General features: G+C 42.8%; 1 protein-coding gene across 8 annotated transcripts in view; it reads left to right on the top strand.

Moving 5' to 3' along the window:
• Positions 1-3,489: 3,489 nt before the first annotated feature.
• MYB (MYB proto-oncogene, transcription factor) overlaps positions 3,490-14,614 on the top strand; it is a 32,582-nt gene continuing 21,457 nt past the window's right edge. For 7 of the 8 annotated variants that reach the window (XM_068550903.1, XM_068550902.1, XM_068550900.1 and 4 more), the window contains exons 1-6: positions 3,515-3,587; positions 8,035-8,152; positions 9,988-10,059; positions 11,566-11,658; positions 11,905-12,125; positions 13,834-14,068. In XM_068550903.1, the coding sequence (XP_068407004.1) occupies positions 3,565-3,587; positions 8,035-8,152; positions 9,988-10,059; positions 11,566-11,658; positions 11,905-12,125; positions 13,834-14,068 (762 nt within the window). In that variant the 5' untranslated portion in view covers positions 3,515-3,564. Of the gene's footprint in view, positions 3,588-8,034; positions 8,153-9,987; positions 10,060-11,565; positions 11,659-11,904; positions 12,126-13,833; positions 14,069-14,614 lie in introns of all 8 variants that reach the window. The other variant, XM_068550906.1, reaches the window with a different exon arrangement.

The following is a 14,614-nucleotide window of genomic DNA, read 5'->3' as shown; positions in this document are numbered from 1 at the left end:
CAGCTGTCATTCATTAACTGAAATGATCAAGAATTGTCTGTACTTTAACCATTTGGTGTTTACTGTAATTATTTCCCTCTTAATGCTCTGAACCAAATTGGGTTGAGGGGGTGGGAAAAGGTGGGTGGCTAGAGACATGGGGCCCGTGGGGTCTGGTCTGTCACCACCATTGATAATCCTCATTCATCTTTGGGACACTGCTCACAGGTATTAAAGATCCGCCATGTGCCCAGAATTTCTCAGCAGTCAGAAGCAAAAAAGCTGGAATATACATCTTTCTTCTGTCAGTCCTTCCCCTCAGTGTTTAGAGTAAAATAAAATGCTTTAAGTGCTTACTTTCTGGAGGAGGAGATGATCATAATGATGATGAGCATGTGATTAAGTGATTCCTTTTCTTTCAAGTTTCAAACATGAGGCTGAAGTTTAGTAGTAAAGGAAGAAGAAATAGGATGCCACAGCCCAGCGGCCACTGGCACTAACTTTCCCATGGACCAAAGTTGTCTTGGGTTTTTGAGAGCCTGATTCCTTAGCCCAGTAGAGGTGAAAGAGAATGAGGTAGGGGAAGGTGGTGAGAGGCAACAGGCAGAGGGAAAAGTGTTTTGAAGCAGCCTGACTTCACTCTAATACCGAGATAGTCAATGACTGATCCAGAGACAGCTTCCATGAAAACTGTTTGGATACTTGTTAAAAATGCAGAGTTTCCTGGGCCCTGCCTCAAACCTACGGAATCATCTAGTCTCTAGGAGGATGGCCTGGGACTGTGCATTTTTCATGGATACACTTAGTGATTCTTATTCTAAAGACTGAGGATCACTGGTTTAATGTTGTCCAACTATGGCCTGCAGCCTGGATATGGCCTTCAAGCTCAAAATGGTTTTTACATTCTTAAAGTGTTGTAAAGAAAAGAAAAAGAAAAGTAGAAGAATATGCAACACAGCCCAAAAAGTCTAAAACACTTGTTATCTGGCCCTTTACAGAAAAGTTTGCTGACCCCTGTCTAGCACATTGCAAATAAAAGGCTGTATCTGAATTTAGATCTAACCCAGGCCTGCCACACTAAAATAACTGATGCAGCAGATCTTTAAAAAAAAAAAAAGATTTTGATACTAATGAAATATATAATGTTGTCATCTAAAAATGCATTTGTAATAATTATAAGTGGAGGAAGGAAACTTCTAAATATAGTTACAGTAAATATTCTGTAATGTCTTTGAAAATACATTTTCATCCATACAAGAATTTATAATTCCATTTGATTCTATCCTTCTACATACTTATCAGGTGGCAATATATCCCAAATTAGCCTAGTAGAATCATTGCATGCATACTCTTTATCAGACTATATTTGTCCCCATCCATATTTTTGTCACACATAGGAGGGAAAAAAATGTAAACCTAAACTCCAAAATGTCTGGGGAATGACAATATTATAAATTCTCAAAACAACATGTATGAAAATGATGCACAAAGGGAATAAAGGAAATAAAATTGAATTTGGTATTTTTCTACTTAAAAGGAGTTTAGGAATCATAGACCACTTCCATCTCCTAAAAATCCTGGGAAAGAGGCGGTGAACTCACTTGGGGAAGGGTTCAGACACTCTTATTGTGCCAAAGAGGCTCAGCATTTGGGAATCATGCCGGTTAGATTCATAATAATCCCAAAGACAGATGCAGTTACTTTAAGGGTGGGTTCTAGATGTTTGTTCTAGGTATTTTTTAAAATTTGTTTATTTTTGATATGGAGAAAGAAACTTTACTATAGAAACTAGAAATAAACGTTGGCTTTTAAAATATATTAACTTGCAAGTGACTTGTCTTTCAAGACTGTGAACTGAATTATCTCACAATAATTTTGTTTCAGTGTTATTTTTTTTTTCCCTCAGGAAGAAAGGAATGTTAAAACCTAACTGGAAACTAACACTTTTTGATAAGGATTTAAACTATATTACAATGTTAAGAAACAAAGTTTAAAACACCAGATAAAATCTTGAAACCAAGCATGCTTCACCATTTAATAAAATTGTGACTCATTTCAGTAAGAAAATGCTTTTTTAGTAAGAAAAATGCTTTCTGAGCTAAGTTTGAACTGCCGGGGCACATGGGACACTCACAAACCCAGTCAGCAGAAGTCTCAAACTCCTATAAGATTAAAGGAAAAATAAATTAGTGTGTACAGAGAATGAAAAAAAAAAAAATCCCCAATGGTACAAGTGTATAAACGGAAGTAAAACTAAAACTCCCCTAAAATCCCCCAATCATCAATCCTTATAAATTCAGCACTTATATTCTCCCTTTACTTCTTCGGGAGCCCCTAGTTAGATGAACACGAAGGTCTTTCGTGATTTTTATCTCGTAAAACAAAGAGTCGTAAACTATGCTCAACGTGGATACCGACCTCCGTATCACAGACTGTTTAACTTTTAAAACCATGCAAGCACACGTGGGGTATCCTGAGTTCTGCTGGGGGCGGGCTGTTTGGAACCCTGTGGATTTTGCAGGTGTGTAATCCAGGGCGCGCGCTGCATTCTGCATGGGCAGAGGTGTGTGGTGGGCGCCGCCTGGGCCGGGCAGGGTGGGTGGGGCCGGGCGTGTGCCCCGGTGAGAATGAAGGCATGTGACAATGCGAAGGTGGCGTGTTGGCTCCAGGATCTGGGTGGAGAGTGAAAGCTCCGCCGGGGTGCGCCATGTGTGAGCGGTGATAGCTCCAGCCCCACTCGTACTTAAGTGTCTTTGGTCACCAAGTTAAATTAGAGGTGATCTTTATTTAAAAAAACAAAAACAAAAACATAGCCAAACATCCTATGCAAACGTACGCTCCCATCCCCTACTACCTATCCCCCAACTCAACATTGCCCCATCGCCAGGGAGCTGAGTTTTAAACCCTGCAGAAAATCCAATCTCAAATGCCGGAGGAGTTCCCCCCCCCGCCCCCCTTGCCGCCCCTGCGACAGTAAGGCAGAGCCCGGCGAGCTCGGTTCGGGTGCCCAGGAGCAAGCCGAGCGGGGCGACGGCGGTGCGGCCACCGAAAAGGAGGGGAGGAGGCATCAGTGGGACGTGGCGCGGCCCCGCGCGGCCCATGCCGCGGAGCGGGGTTTGCTCAGCAAAGGGCGCCGCTGCAGCCCCCGGCCGCCCCTCCCTGGCCCCGGGCTATCCGCCCGCGCGCCGCCTGGGCCTCGCAGCGCGCCAGGAGCAGCGCGGCGGCCGCGCCGGCCGGGCAGCCCGGCGGGCGGCAGACAAGGCTACCGCGGAGGCGGTGGACAGGGCGCGTGCGCACTGCAGGGGCGCCAGATTTGGCGGGAGGGGGAGTGTCCAAAGCTCTTTGTTTGATGGCATCTCTGTTTACAGAGTTTACACTTTAATATCAACCTGTTTCCTCCTCCTCCTTCTCCTCCTCCGCGACCTCCTCCTCCTCCTCCTCCTCTTTCTCCTGAGAAACTTCGCCCCGGCGGTGCGGAGCGCCACTGCGCAGCCGGGGAAGGACGCAGGCAGGCGGCGGGCAGCGGGAGGCGGCAGCCCAGTGCGGTTCCCGCGGCTCCCAGCGGAGCCCCGCGCCCGCCGCGCCATGGCCCGGAGACCCCGGCACAGGTAACGGGGATCCCGGGCGGGCGGCCGGCCGCGGGCGGGGGCGCGCTGGGCGCCAGGCGCCGGGAGAGCAGGTGGGAAATGGTTCCCGGATCTTCTGCGGGGCTGTCAGATCCTGCGAGGACCTAGAGCCCTTGCCTTGGCAGCAGAAGCAGCTCGAGGGACTGATGAATGGAAGAGTCTATGCGAGAAATGCATTAGGACGTTGGGAAGCACGCCCTGCGCCTCATTTTGCAAGTTGCACGGGGGTACATTCTGTCTAGGGAGAAAAAGCAGCACGTTCCAGCCGGGGGCAGAGCGGTGCCCACCAGTCCCGGGGAGCCCACTAGGTCCCTGGCTTGATGCCGCGGGTGTCGGCGAGGGAGTCGCAGCGTAATTGCTGGATGCATTGCGATATGTTTGGACTTGGAAGTGCAGAGCATATGGCAGATATAGGGAAAATGCCGGATTGTATAGTAGCTGCAGGTAGTTCATGTAAATTTCATTCATTCTTTATGGAGGCGAAGAAGAGTGTCAGCTGACAGGCGGCTGGAAAGAAGATTGCAGGGGAGGAAAGGGTCTCTACATTTGCAAATTGTTTTAAGCCCTGGTTTTGAAGGTTCTAATCATTATTCTCTGGGAGGCTTTTACTTCTAAAGCAAACATTGCACACCCACTCACACGCACCCGCGACGCACATGTCAACCGCACTTGGGGAGGCTCGCCGGGTATCTTGAATGAAGTGCCCTTACATTTCGGCCGGAAGGAGGGGAATAGGGAGCGGAGGAGGAAAAGACTGGTCCGAACTGTCACTTGCTGAAGCTCCCGCTTCCACCAGTCTCTGGACTTTCCGGACTGGACGCGCCGGAGCTCCCTGCGGGTGGCCGGGTGTAGGGGCTCGCTCGGCGGCCGTCACGGTTGCCACTCAACGGAAAGGGACTGAGGCGGGCAGCACCCAAGGCCGCTGCCGCGCAACCGGGACGCAATCCCCCGGAGCTCTTCCCCTGTGCAAGAGGTCCCGGCGCGGCGCGCGCACGTGGACCCGGCCGAGGTCGCCGCTCCTCCCCGCGCCCAGCTCTGCAGCCTCAGGTCGCCCTGTCGGAGGAGGGGAGACGGGACGGACCCTCGCCAGGAGGTTCTGGGGAGAAGTCCCTGGAGGCAAAGTAAACCCACCCTCTTTTCCTCGGGTTTTTTTATTTTCTTTTACTTATTTGTTTTCGAGTCAGCGGGCACGGGTCCTCTTGCAGAGCTAGGAAGTTGCAAAGAGCGTGGGTGTGGGCCCCGCTGCAGCACCCTCGGCCGGGCCTGGCCGGGCGGGGAGCGGCGCCAAGGCATGGCCGGGTGCCGGAGAAAAAGGGAGGCGACTTGGGGGGCCGCTGGCTCCCTAAGCCTCGCCCAGGGCCCGGCCGCGCGGGGCAGGGGTGCTGCCCCTTAAGTGGTTTCACCTTCGCCCTTGGGACTTAACAGTAGAGCAGCGGAGGTCACCTATTTTTTCGAGAGCGGAAACTAGGAGGAAGAGGAGAAGGAGGGAGCTGGGAAGGGGTGCTGGGAGGAGACGCGGGGGAGGCTCCGCGCCCCGAGATCTCGACTGTCCCCGCGGGGCGGGGCCGCGCAGGTTCCCTGTGGCTCCCAGGTAGCGGAGAGGGGAGGCGGCCAGGAGGGGCGGGAGCCTTGAACCTGCCTCAGGGGGAAGAGAAACCCGGCTGCGGGCGCTAAGCCGTTTCTTGCAAGGCGAACGTCAACTCGGCAGGGATTATTAACCAGGTCAGCGAAATGAGTCTGAACCCTGTTTCTAGAATCACAGTAGCGGCCACAAGGCACTTCCTCCCGCTCCCCTCCCTTTTCCCAACCCCCAACACTTCTCTTCTTTTTCGTTTCTTTGCACGGTTTGTTTCCTTGACAGAATGTAATATTCATAGTCGTACTCTTGTAACCACACCAGGTCTAGCAGGTGGGGAGTCGGGTGCATCAAGCTTGAAATCAGCCTTTGAGAGTCTTCTGACTGTTGGGTCTGAGATCTTCTCAGAGTAGATAAAGGAAAAGTTATTTCAGGTCCTTAGTAGAAATTAATCATGCTACTTAGACGACCCGGACAATTTAGAAGGAGGAAATCTCATGCAAAGCTCAAAGGCGAGCCCCGCGCCTAGCCTACTGATGGACCCAGGAGCTGACAGTGTGAGCAGCCCTGGGCTCGCCCTGCTCCCCTCATGGCCTCTTCAGGACCTGCGGAAGTTACACACCAAGTTTTCCCCAAGACTTTGCTTTTGCACATCTCTGATTTTGCACATTTCTGCTTAATTTTTAAGAGTCATGGAAGATGTGGAATTATCCCTTATTAGCCCTGGAAAATACCTTAGAAGTAAAATCCAAGCCCTCTGTATAGGCGAGGAACTGAGGTCGTGAGAGAGAGGAAGTGATTTGTCCAAGTCACGCAGCTAGGTGGAGGCAGAACTAGCACCTTTGCCTCCAGAACCCTAGTCCTGTTTGATGTCTGTTCTGTCTCACCTGGTGTAGGCTGCCCCCTATGGGCGGCTGAATTTGTTGCTTATTCCTGAGTGTTGATCTGTTGCCAAGACAGTGGTGTCCAATTACTGGTTTGGAAAATATAGTCCTCACACCAAGCGGGGGGGGGGGAAGGGGAAGGTGGTGGTGGGATGAACTGGGAGATTGAGACTGACATATATACACTAGTATGTATAAAATAGATAACTAATAAAAACCTGAAAAAAAAAATAGTCCTCAGTTCTGAAAACGTGATCTCCAGATCCACCCAAACCCCCAAAGTTAAATTCAGTTGAATCTATGACTCCACTTTCAGATTACTCTGGTTTTCTTGGTATCCCTGATATTTCACAAGGGTGCCACCTCATTTGGGGGGGGGGCTTTCCAAGGAGTTCCCTATGAACCTTTCAAAAGCGCTAGGATTATAATAACTTTTTTTTTCACCTTATGATGCTTGTGCTTTTTATTAAAGGGAAACTACTGTAATTTTTAATCAGAAGTTGGTTTAGAGCCCCTTGTTGACAATGTGAAACAGGATCAGGCTCTTGTTTAAAAGGATAGACACTAAATGAAAGATGGTTATAGATCATAAACACAGTTTGGTGGTCTTTTTTGTGGTGGTATTTTAAGTTTGGATCACATCCTACTTGTCACCATGCATCCTGGACCTTCAGATTGTTTCCCAAAATAATAGTTTTAAATTATAAGAACCTCAAATTCAGGAATTTTGGTAAGCATTTTTGGTTGCTTGTAAGGGATGGGTAATATATACTTATAAGTTACTTTTGGAAGACAAAACCTGATATGAACATATATTTTCTTTTTTAGAATAATAACCTGCATTATGATATTGCTTTATATCATTATTTTTATTGTTCTTAGTTTGATGGAATTCTCAATATTACAATGATAAATTTTAGTAAATTTTTAAAGATAGTATAATTTTTCCTCATATCTTAAGTTTTATAAGTAAAATTATAACTAAAAGTAAACTGGCTGTAAAATGACTCTCACCTATCCATTATACGATTAATAAACATTAAGTATAGAGTTACTTCAAAAGTCATCAAAATTTGTAGTTTTGGTCAAGTAGGTAAAAGAAAAAGCTCTTTTGAAAACAGTAATGGGTTCCTTTTAAACCCACCTGGGGGAATCCCTCAGTTTTGAATTAGGTACATTTTAAGATCTTTCAAATACCATTCAGTCAGAGGTAGGAAAAACATGAGTAAGATTCTATCATGTGCCCTAATTATTCACTTGGTTACTCTGGAAACTGAGGATTGTAAACGTGGCCACAAGTTGGATCAACCTGGCCTGGAGTTTTGAACTGTTTGGTATTAATGTTATTTACAAAGCAGTTTGATCACTTGATCATTTATCCTTTCTCAGGTTTTTAAATCCTTTCCTTTTAGGTTCTCTTAATCTTCTAATCTTTAAGGGATGACTATAATTATATTGTTGGGTGCATTACTTCTTGAATTTTTTTCTCTTAATAAAACACCAGTCCCATTAGGATAACATAATTGAGGTTTTTTTTTATTGTATTTGGGAAATATTACTTAAATGATGGGACATATACCAAAGGTTTTACGAGTGTACTTATGTAAAGGACATGGGCTCTCGTTCCTTTTATTGTCCTTAACATTAAGTTTTAAACTTAAACCTTCATTGGTTGGAAGGTTGCCAATTGTGTAACTTGTCACTGGTCTAACATTAACAGCAGGTTTAAACATGCAGAGCAATAGAAAGTGCCAGGTCCTTTGCCGTATCTGTGGATACCAATAACAGCAGAACCAGTTTACAATCCTAGAGCAACAGAGTGCCAAAAACAGTCTCGTTATGCAAGTTTTCAAAGTTTTACCTTCGTAACCTTTGAAAAGATTGTTGAGGAGTTTTGGCGTAAGTTTTGTAATCCAGTAGTTTGAATCCTCTTGTTTCAGTCCGCATCTGCCCGTTTTTATTTCTGCAGCATCTACAGTAGTGACGAGGATGATGAAGACATTGAGATGTGTGACCATGATTATGATGGGCTGCTTCCCAAGTCTGGAAAGCGTCACTTGGGGAAAACTAGGTGGACCAGGGAAGAGGTAACTAATCACGTAATCAAAACATGGGGAAAAACCTAGAGTGCATCCATTTATAAAAAAACAAAATTTCAGCTAAACTACAGATGTTCAAACTCATTAGCGGGCTCTTTGACTCTTATCCTAGCCTGCCTGTGCCGCGTCCATACCCCTCACCACTCCCCCACATGGACACTATACCATCCTTTTCCAAACTTTCTGCAATTGTTTGAAGGTCCCCTCCTCACTTTGTTTTATCTGCGTTTCCTTCTGCCTATTCTGCTCTTGTCCCTTTGCCCCACAACTTCTTACTACTTCTTCATCACTTGTGAAGACATCACTTCTTCTGTGAAGCCATCCTTGGCTTCCCCAGACAGGTTGGATTCGTCCTCCAGCCAATGGATACATGTTCTTATTTATTGTTGCTGTAATGTATATTCCCCTCCCCCCCGCCCAGTAGACTGTAAGTCTGCTGAGGGCAGGGCTAAACGTCTATTCATTTTTGCGTTCCCTGAACCCAGAATCGATTGCCACAAAGTGGGATATTAACAGATGTTCCCTGAACAAATGAATGAATTGCTATTTCCAAAAACAAAACAAAAGAATAAAGCAAAGCACTCACAGAACTTGTCTTGTTATAATGGGTTCATTTAACATTCTTGGTATATAATATTACACAGAGAAATATATGTGGATGTCTGTTCTGAAAGCATTCAAAAATGGATGGAGATGTGTCTCCTCACCTCTCTTTTTCTGCTAGCTTATCAAATCTTGATCTCTATGGGAATGGAAAAATGCTTAGGAGGCAAAATTATTAATGTAAGAGAAAAATTGCTTTTTTCTTCAAAGTTCTTTAAAAAATTTGCTACCAGTTGTAGAAGATTTCATGTGAGAATAAATGGTATTGACTCCTCTTCAGTTTCATCCTGTCCTCCTTCACTTAAACCAGAGCTCTCATTGACAGGCAGACGGGATTTCCAGTGAGGTCCATAGGAAATCCATATTTTACCTATGGAAATTGTGCACTTCGGTGATTCTCAGTGATTTAGAAGTTCTGTTTGTAACACTGTTTTCCTAATTCCTGTGACTGTGTCATAGCGGGGACTCACATTGTGTGTGAAAGTTACCTTTGCAGAAACATGAGGATTCTCTTTTGCTTGAACATGTTTAGAAAGACACTTGTGAACTGAAAGATTTCACCCTGACGTTTAGCGTCTTCTGTGTTCTAATAAGTTTGGTCTCATTTAAATTGTCAACACATTGATACAAAAGCTAAATGATTTTCTTACATCATACATGCCTTCGAGTGTAATTAAGAAAAGTGATCTTACATTTTTTTATATGAAAGAGGTTGAACTTACTAAATGTTAGACTAGAGCTTGAACTATTTCTTACTGAGAGCCTATCTATTGCCATAGTTCAATGTCTCTGAAGTCAAACACTGGAGTTCATTACTTTTTTCCCACAAAGTAAAATTTTAAAAGTTACCATATGTTAAACATTCAATGTGCCAGGCATTATGCTAAGTGTTTTGCATAATTAACTCATATAATCCCCAAATAACCCTGTTGACATCATCGTTTCCATTGTACAGATGACAATACTAATGTCCAGAAAAGCAAAATGATATACCCAAGTTTATACAACTAATCAGTAGCTGAGTTAAGATTCAAACTGTGGTCTGTCTGACTCTAAATAAATCTATGCTGTAAACCAGTATATCACCCTAATATTTGTTGAATTTGGTTATTTTTGAGAGATTCTTTTTTGGGGGGCGGGTTGGTTCTCCTTTAACTCTAACTTGAATAGAGTTGTACAGTAAATGACTAATATCCTAGGATTACCTTTAAATGTCTTAGGATGAAAAACTAAAGAAGCTGGTGGAGCAGAATGGAACAGATGACTGGAAAGTTATTGCCAATTATCTCCCGGTAAGTTAGTAATTTTTTCTTTCTGTAAAAGGAAATTTCCTCCCAAAGATTTAAATAAGATATTGTAGGAGGTGATATTAAGACATGACATATTTGCTTGTATATAGGAAGTAAGGGAGAAATGCCTTATCTGTAACTTATATTTCTATTGTAATGCGTATAATTAAAATTTCTAAATATATTGTTAAAGGATTTTTACAATATATTTTAAACGTTTGCTTCTTATTTTATCCTTTAATGTTTTAGGATAATATAAATTAGCATTTTGATGATTTGTTGTATGGTAGGTGACTAAACTCATGGTATTTCCCCCAAGTCAGCTTCTTTTAAATTTCCTATTTTTTCAATAGCCATAATTTTGGTACCCTGGTTTAAAATTTTGGCATTCTTTTAGACTTATCATACTCCCCCATCCCCTACAACCAAGCAAGGATTAAGGAATCTGGGATTCCTTTGTTTATTCTTCTCACTGTTCCGTATGTTCGGCCCCTTTCCCTCTTCTCTGGCCGATTGCATTGCCTTCATCACTGGCTTTCCTACTTGTAGCTTTCCACTTTCCCGTACATCCCAGGCACCACTGACAGATGGAGCTTCATAAAATGCAGCTGTACTTTACTTTTCAAAACTAGCAACAGTAACTTCGAGTCTCACACATCAGGTAAACTGCCTGGCACATGAGGGCCTTCCCATATGCCTCAACTTACAGCCCCAGTTCTGTTTCCTACTTCCCTTCTGTAAGCAGGTTTGGTTGAATTCATTTCTGCTTTCCCTCCTGAGGGCTTTTGTCCCTGGTGATGCCACCTCCTAAAATGTTCTATCCATCCTTCAAAGTCCATGCCAAGAGCTTTTCTGGACTCCTTCTAAGGAAACATAATTTCTCCTCCTCAGAAGATGCTCCTTTTTCCACCCCAATATCATTTTACTTTGGTCTCTTCTTGCATATGAATCAAATTCTGCCCTCTATTAGTTAATTATATATTTGTCTTTTACTTCTTACAAGATTGTAAACTCTTATAAAACAGGGCCTGTCTTTATTCATCTTTGTTCTTTCTGCAATATTAACACTTGTGGTCCTAAATTGAAGCACATCTCTTAGTTTGAATGGGAATCAAACTTGAGTCACTTCGAGTGGGTTCCCATAAAAGTCCAACATCAATATGGAATCTCTAAGAAGTCCTAATCCACGTGGGTACTTCCAAATTCAATACACTGAGGTTAAGGTTAAGCTAAATTGACAACCAGGTATGCAGTACGATGATCCTTTAGTTCACATGGCAGGACTATTTCCCTCAGCAGGCAGAGCTTCTAATTTTAGATGCAACTTTGATAGATATATTCTTTGTATGTTCTTTAGCTGTAAGTAATGGGCTCTCCAAATATGCCCTAAAATATGTTCTTGAATGTTTTCACTGCATATTGTCCGTGTGTGATTTATATTACAACAGTCTTCATGTGCTTATCACATCGTATCTGTATGACAGTGCATACTTTATCTTATTTGCCTAGAATCGAACAGATGTGCAGTGCCAGCACCGATGGCAGAAAGTACTAAACCCTGAGCTCATCAAGGGTCCTTGGACCAAAGAAGAAGATCAGAGAGTAAGTTCTTTCTCCGTTGGTGTGTGAATCACAATTATGAATATTCCCCAACATTGTTGACTGTTTCCCAACTTGAAGAAACAGGTAAAGTGTGCAAACAGGAAGCAGAGGACTCCATTCCCATATTTCCCATGAATGAAAGCAGATTTTTAGAAATTTTCTAAAGATCTTGTAACATGAAGAATGATTACACTGACTCATTACATAACATTAAAACATAGGTTATTTTTGTGTGTTTATCTGAAGGTGATAGAGCTTGTACAGAAATACGGTCCGAAACGTTGGTCTGTTATTGCCAAGCACTTAAAGGGGAGAATTGGAAAACAATGTAGGGAGAGGTGGCATAACCACTTGAATCCAGAAGTTAAGAAAACCTCCTGGACAGAAGAGGAAGACAGAATTATTTACCAGGCACACAAGAGACTGGGGAACAGATGGGCAGAAATCGCAAAGCTACTGCCTGGACGGTAATAATATGTCAAAAAATATATTGATTGGGAAGAATGAGGGAGTGGGTATTGAACATTCTGCTTTAAAATGTATGGTGAGTGAATTACATTTTATCGATGGTAAATGTTTCACGAGATAAACTAGATCCATAGCTTTTACAACTGGAAGAGATCTTAGAGTTTACCTCGCTGAGGACTTCCAGAATCCACCCAACAGTGAGCTTGGGCCAACTTTCCTCAGCCTCAGTTGCCCCATTTGCAAAACGGAGTATAACCTACTTCGTAGGGCCGATGCTACTATCAAGTAAAACGAATGTCAGAGCACTTTGTAAACTATGAAACTCTAAACACATAGAAGGAAACCAAAGGTAGACAGTTTGTCTTTGGTCTGAGTTCACACAGCTGGTTAAGTGACCAGAAGGAATTTGGCTACCATTTTCCTGATACCATGTTCATTTCATTATACCACTTGGCTTAATTTTTTCTTTTGAATAAAGAAAGATTGTACTTCTAGAATTATCGTACTGCTTCCAGGTTTTTAAATAATGTCGTTGTTAAGCTTTCTTTTTAATGAACAAAGCACAAAAATGACCTCATTATGAGGGATATCTATGGAAGCTCATTTTTGTCCCACTTTCCCCATTTAAACAGTTTATAACGGATGCCATTTAGTTTGGAAGATACTAATTATAAATCTTACATAAAAATATTGTAAGATAGGAAATATTTTAAATATTTTTATTCTTGAGCTTCATAACCCCAAAGTGGAGAAAGGGTCATTTCAAAGAAGGCTATGGCTCTCATGGTCTATGCAGTGTTCTCTTGTGATGTTCTAAAACATTTCCTCCCTCCTGGTTCAGTATAAGCTTAGAGAATTCAAGAGGTTGATAAAAGGAAGCCTTTTCTCCCACATGGTCTGAAAGGATATGCTGTTGATTCTTCCAAAAATTTAAGGGGCAATTGAACTTCCTCTTTCTTTAGCATACACTCCCCCACCCCCATCGAAATAGTAAAAGGGAGGCTTAAAACGGTTTTTTTGAATTGAGAAACTGTTTTCCTGAGAATTGAAAAACTTTAGTAAAAATGCTTTGCAGTTTGAAAATATATTGGGGAGTTAGCCTCTTTCCCTTCTGGATCCCATTTTGCATTTTCGCCTCTGGTTATGGCTTCATTTGCCTGGTTATGGAACAATTTGAGGTAGTTTTCAAAAGGTGGGAATTTTTTTACTCAAAATCTCTGGCTAGTGCCATTCTAGATAAAGAGTAGACACTGAGGCGGCAGCAACATTGTTATTGCTCACCAAACTTTACTGAGTGCCTGTTGTGATGTGTAGGCCCTGCTAAGCCACACTCAAAGGAGTAACTTTCTAGAACAGCCAGAACTTTAAGTTGTATTAGTCTTGTACCACAATCAGAATAAACATGAAGGGTGTTGTATTGGAAATATTCTTAACAAGGAAACAAAATAGCTAAAAGATTTCAGCATTTATAGAAAACTGTATAAGTTCCATATTATGTAACTTAGAGAAACCTATCAATTTTTAATCAGGTGATAGTGGAAGCATGATTTTTAGGAGGCAGAGAAGACAGAAACAATTAAAAGGAAAAAAACACTCGTAGTGGACCAAAAGAAAGGGTCTCTGTTAGAAACAGTTTTCTGTCAATTAACTGTAATCTGAATTGAAATTTTTGTTTGTAAAATGTGTATGTGATATATTTCTGTGCAGAACTGATAATGCTATCAAGAACCACTGGAATTCTACCATGCGTCGCAAGGTCGAGCAGGAAGGTTATCTGCAGGAGTCTTCTAAAGCCAGCCAGCCACCAGTGGCCACAAGTTTTCAGAAGAACAGCCATTTGATGGGTTTTGCCCATGCTCTACCTTCAGCTCAACTCCCTCCAACTGGCCAGCCCTCAGTTAACAATGACTATTCCTATTACCACGTTTCTGAAGCACAAAACGTAAGCCATTCCTCAGAATTTAGTTTAATGAGAGAGATGTTATTTTAGCTCCAGGTAATAATGATACCTTTCAGGTGCATACTTCTCAGCTTTCATGAACATGGTCATGATCACGATCAATCGAGAGGGGTAGGTGTTGTTATCCCTGATATGGATCCGGAAATGAGGATGTTAAGTGATTTGTCCAGGGTTACACAGCTCATAGAGATAGTACAGACTAAAATCCAAGTTGTTTGATTCTAACTTGCTGCTTCGAATCTAATTTGGGAAGTTAGCTTTTGAATATAAATTTACTTAACAAGGTACTGCTGAAGAAGAATGGGGGGATGGAGGTGCAGTTGTATCTAATACTTTTCTCAAATGAAAAGTGAATGTAATATTACATTTAAAGAGGAAATAGTTTGACACTGAAATTTAACAGATGATCGTAAGTTCAATTCTGGTAGTGATCTAGCTGAAGTATCTTAATTTATTCATTCAGTAAGTGCTTACCTTCTTACTGTGAATCAGGAGCAGTTTTGTGACTGACATCTGACATCTTTTATC

Source organism: Eschrichtius robustus, chromosome 9 (genome assembly GCF_028021215.1).
Source record: "Eschrichtius robustus isolate mEscRob2 chromosome 9, mEscRob2.pri, whole genome shotgun sequence".
Classification (NCBI taxonomy): Eukaryota; Metazoa; Chordata; class Mammalia; order Artiodactyla; family Eschrichtiidae; genus Eschrichtius; species Eschrichtius robustus.
Note: the sequence above shows the minus strand (reverse complement) of the source record. Positions and strands in the feature narration are given on the sequence as shown.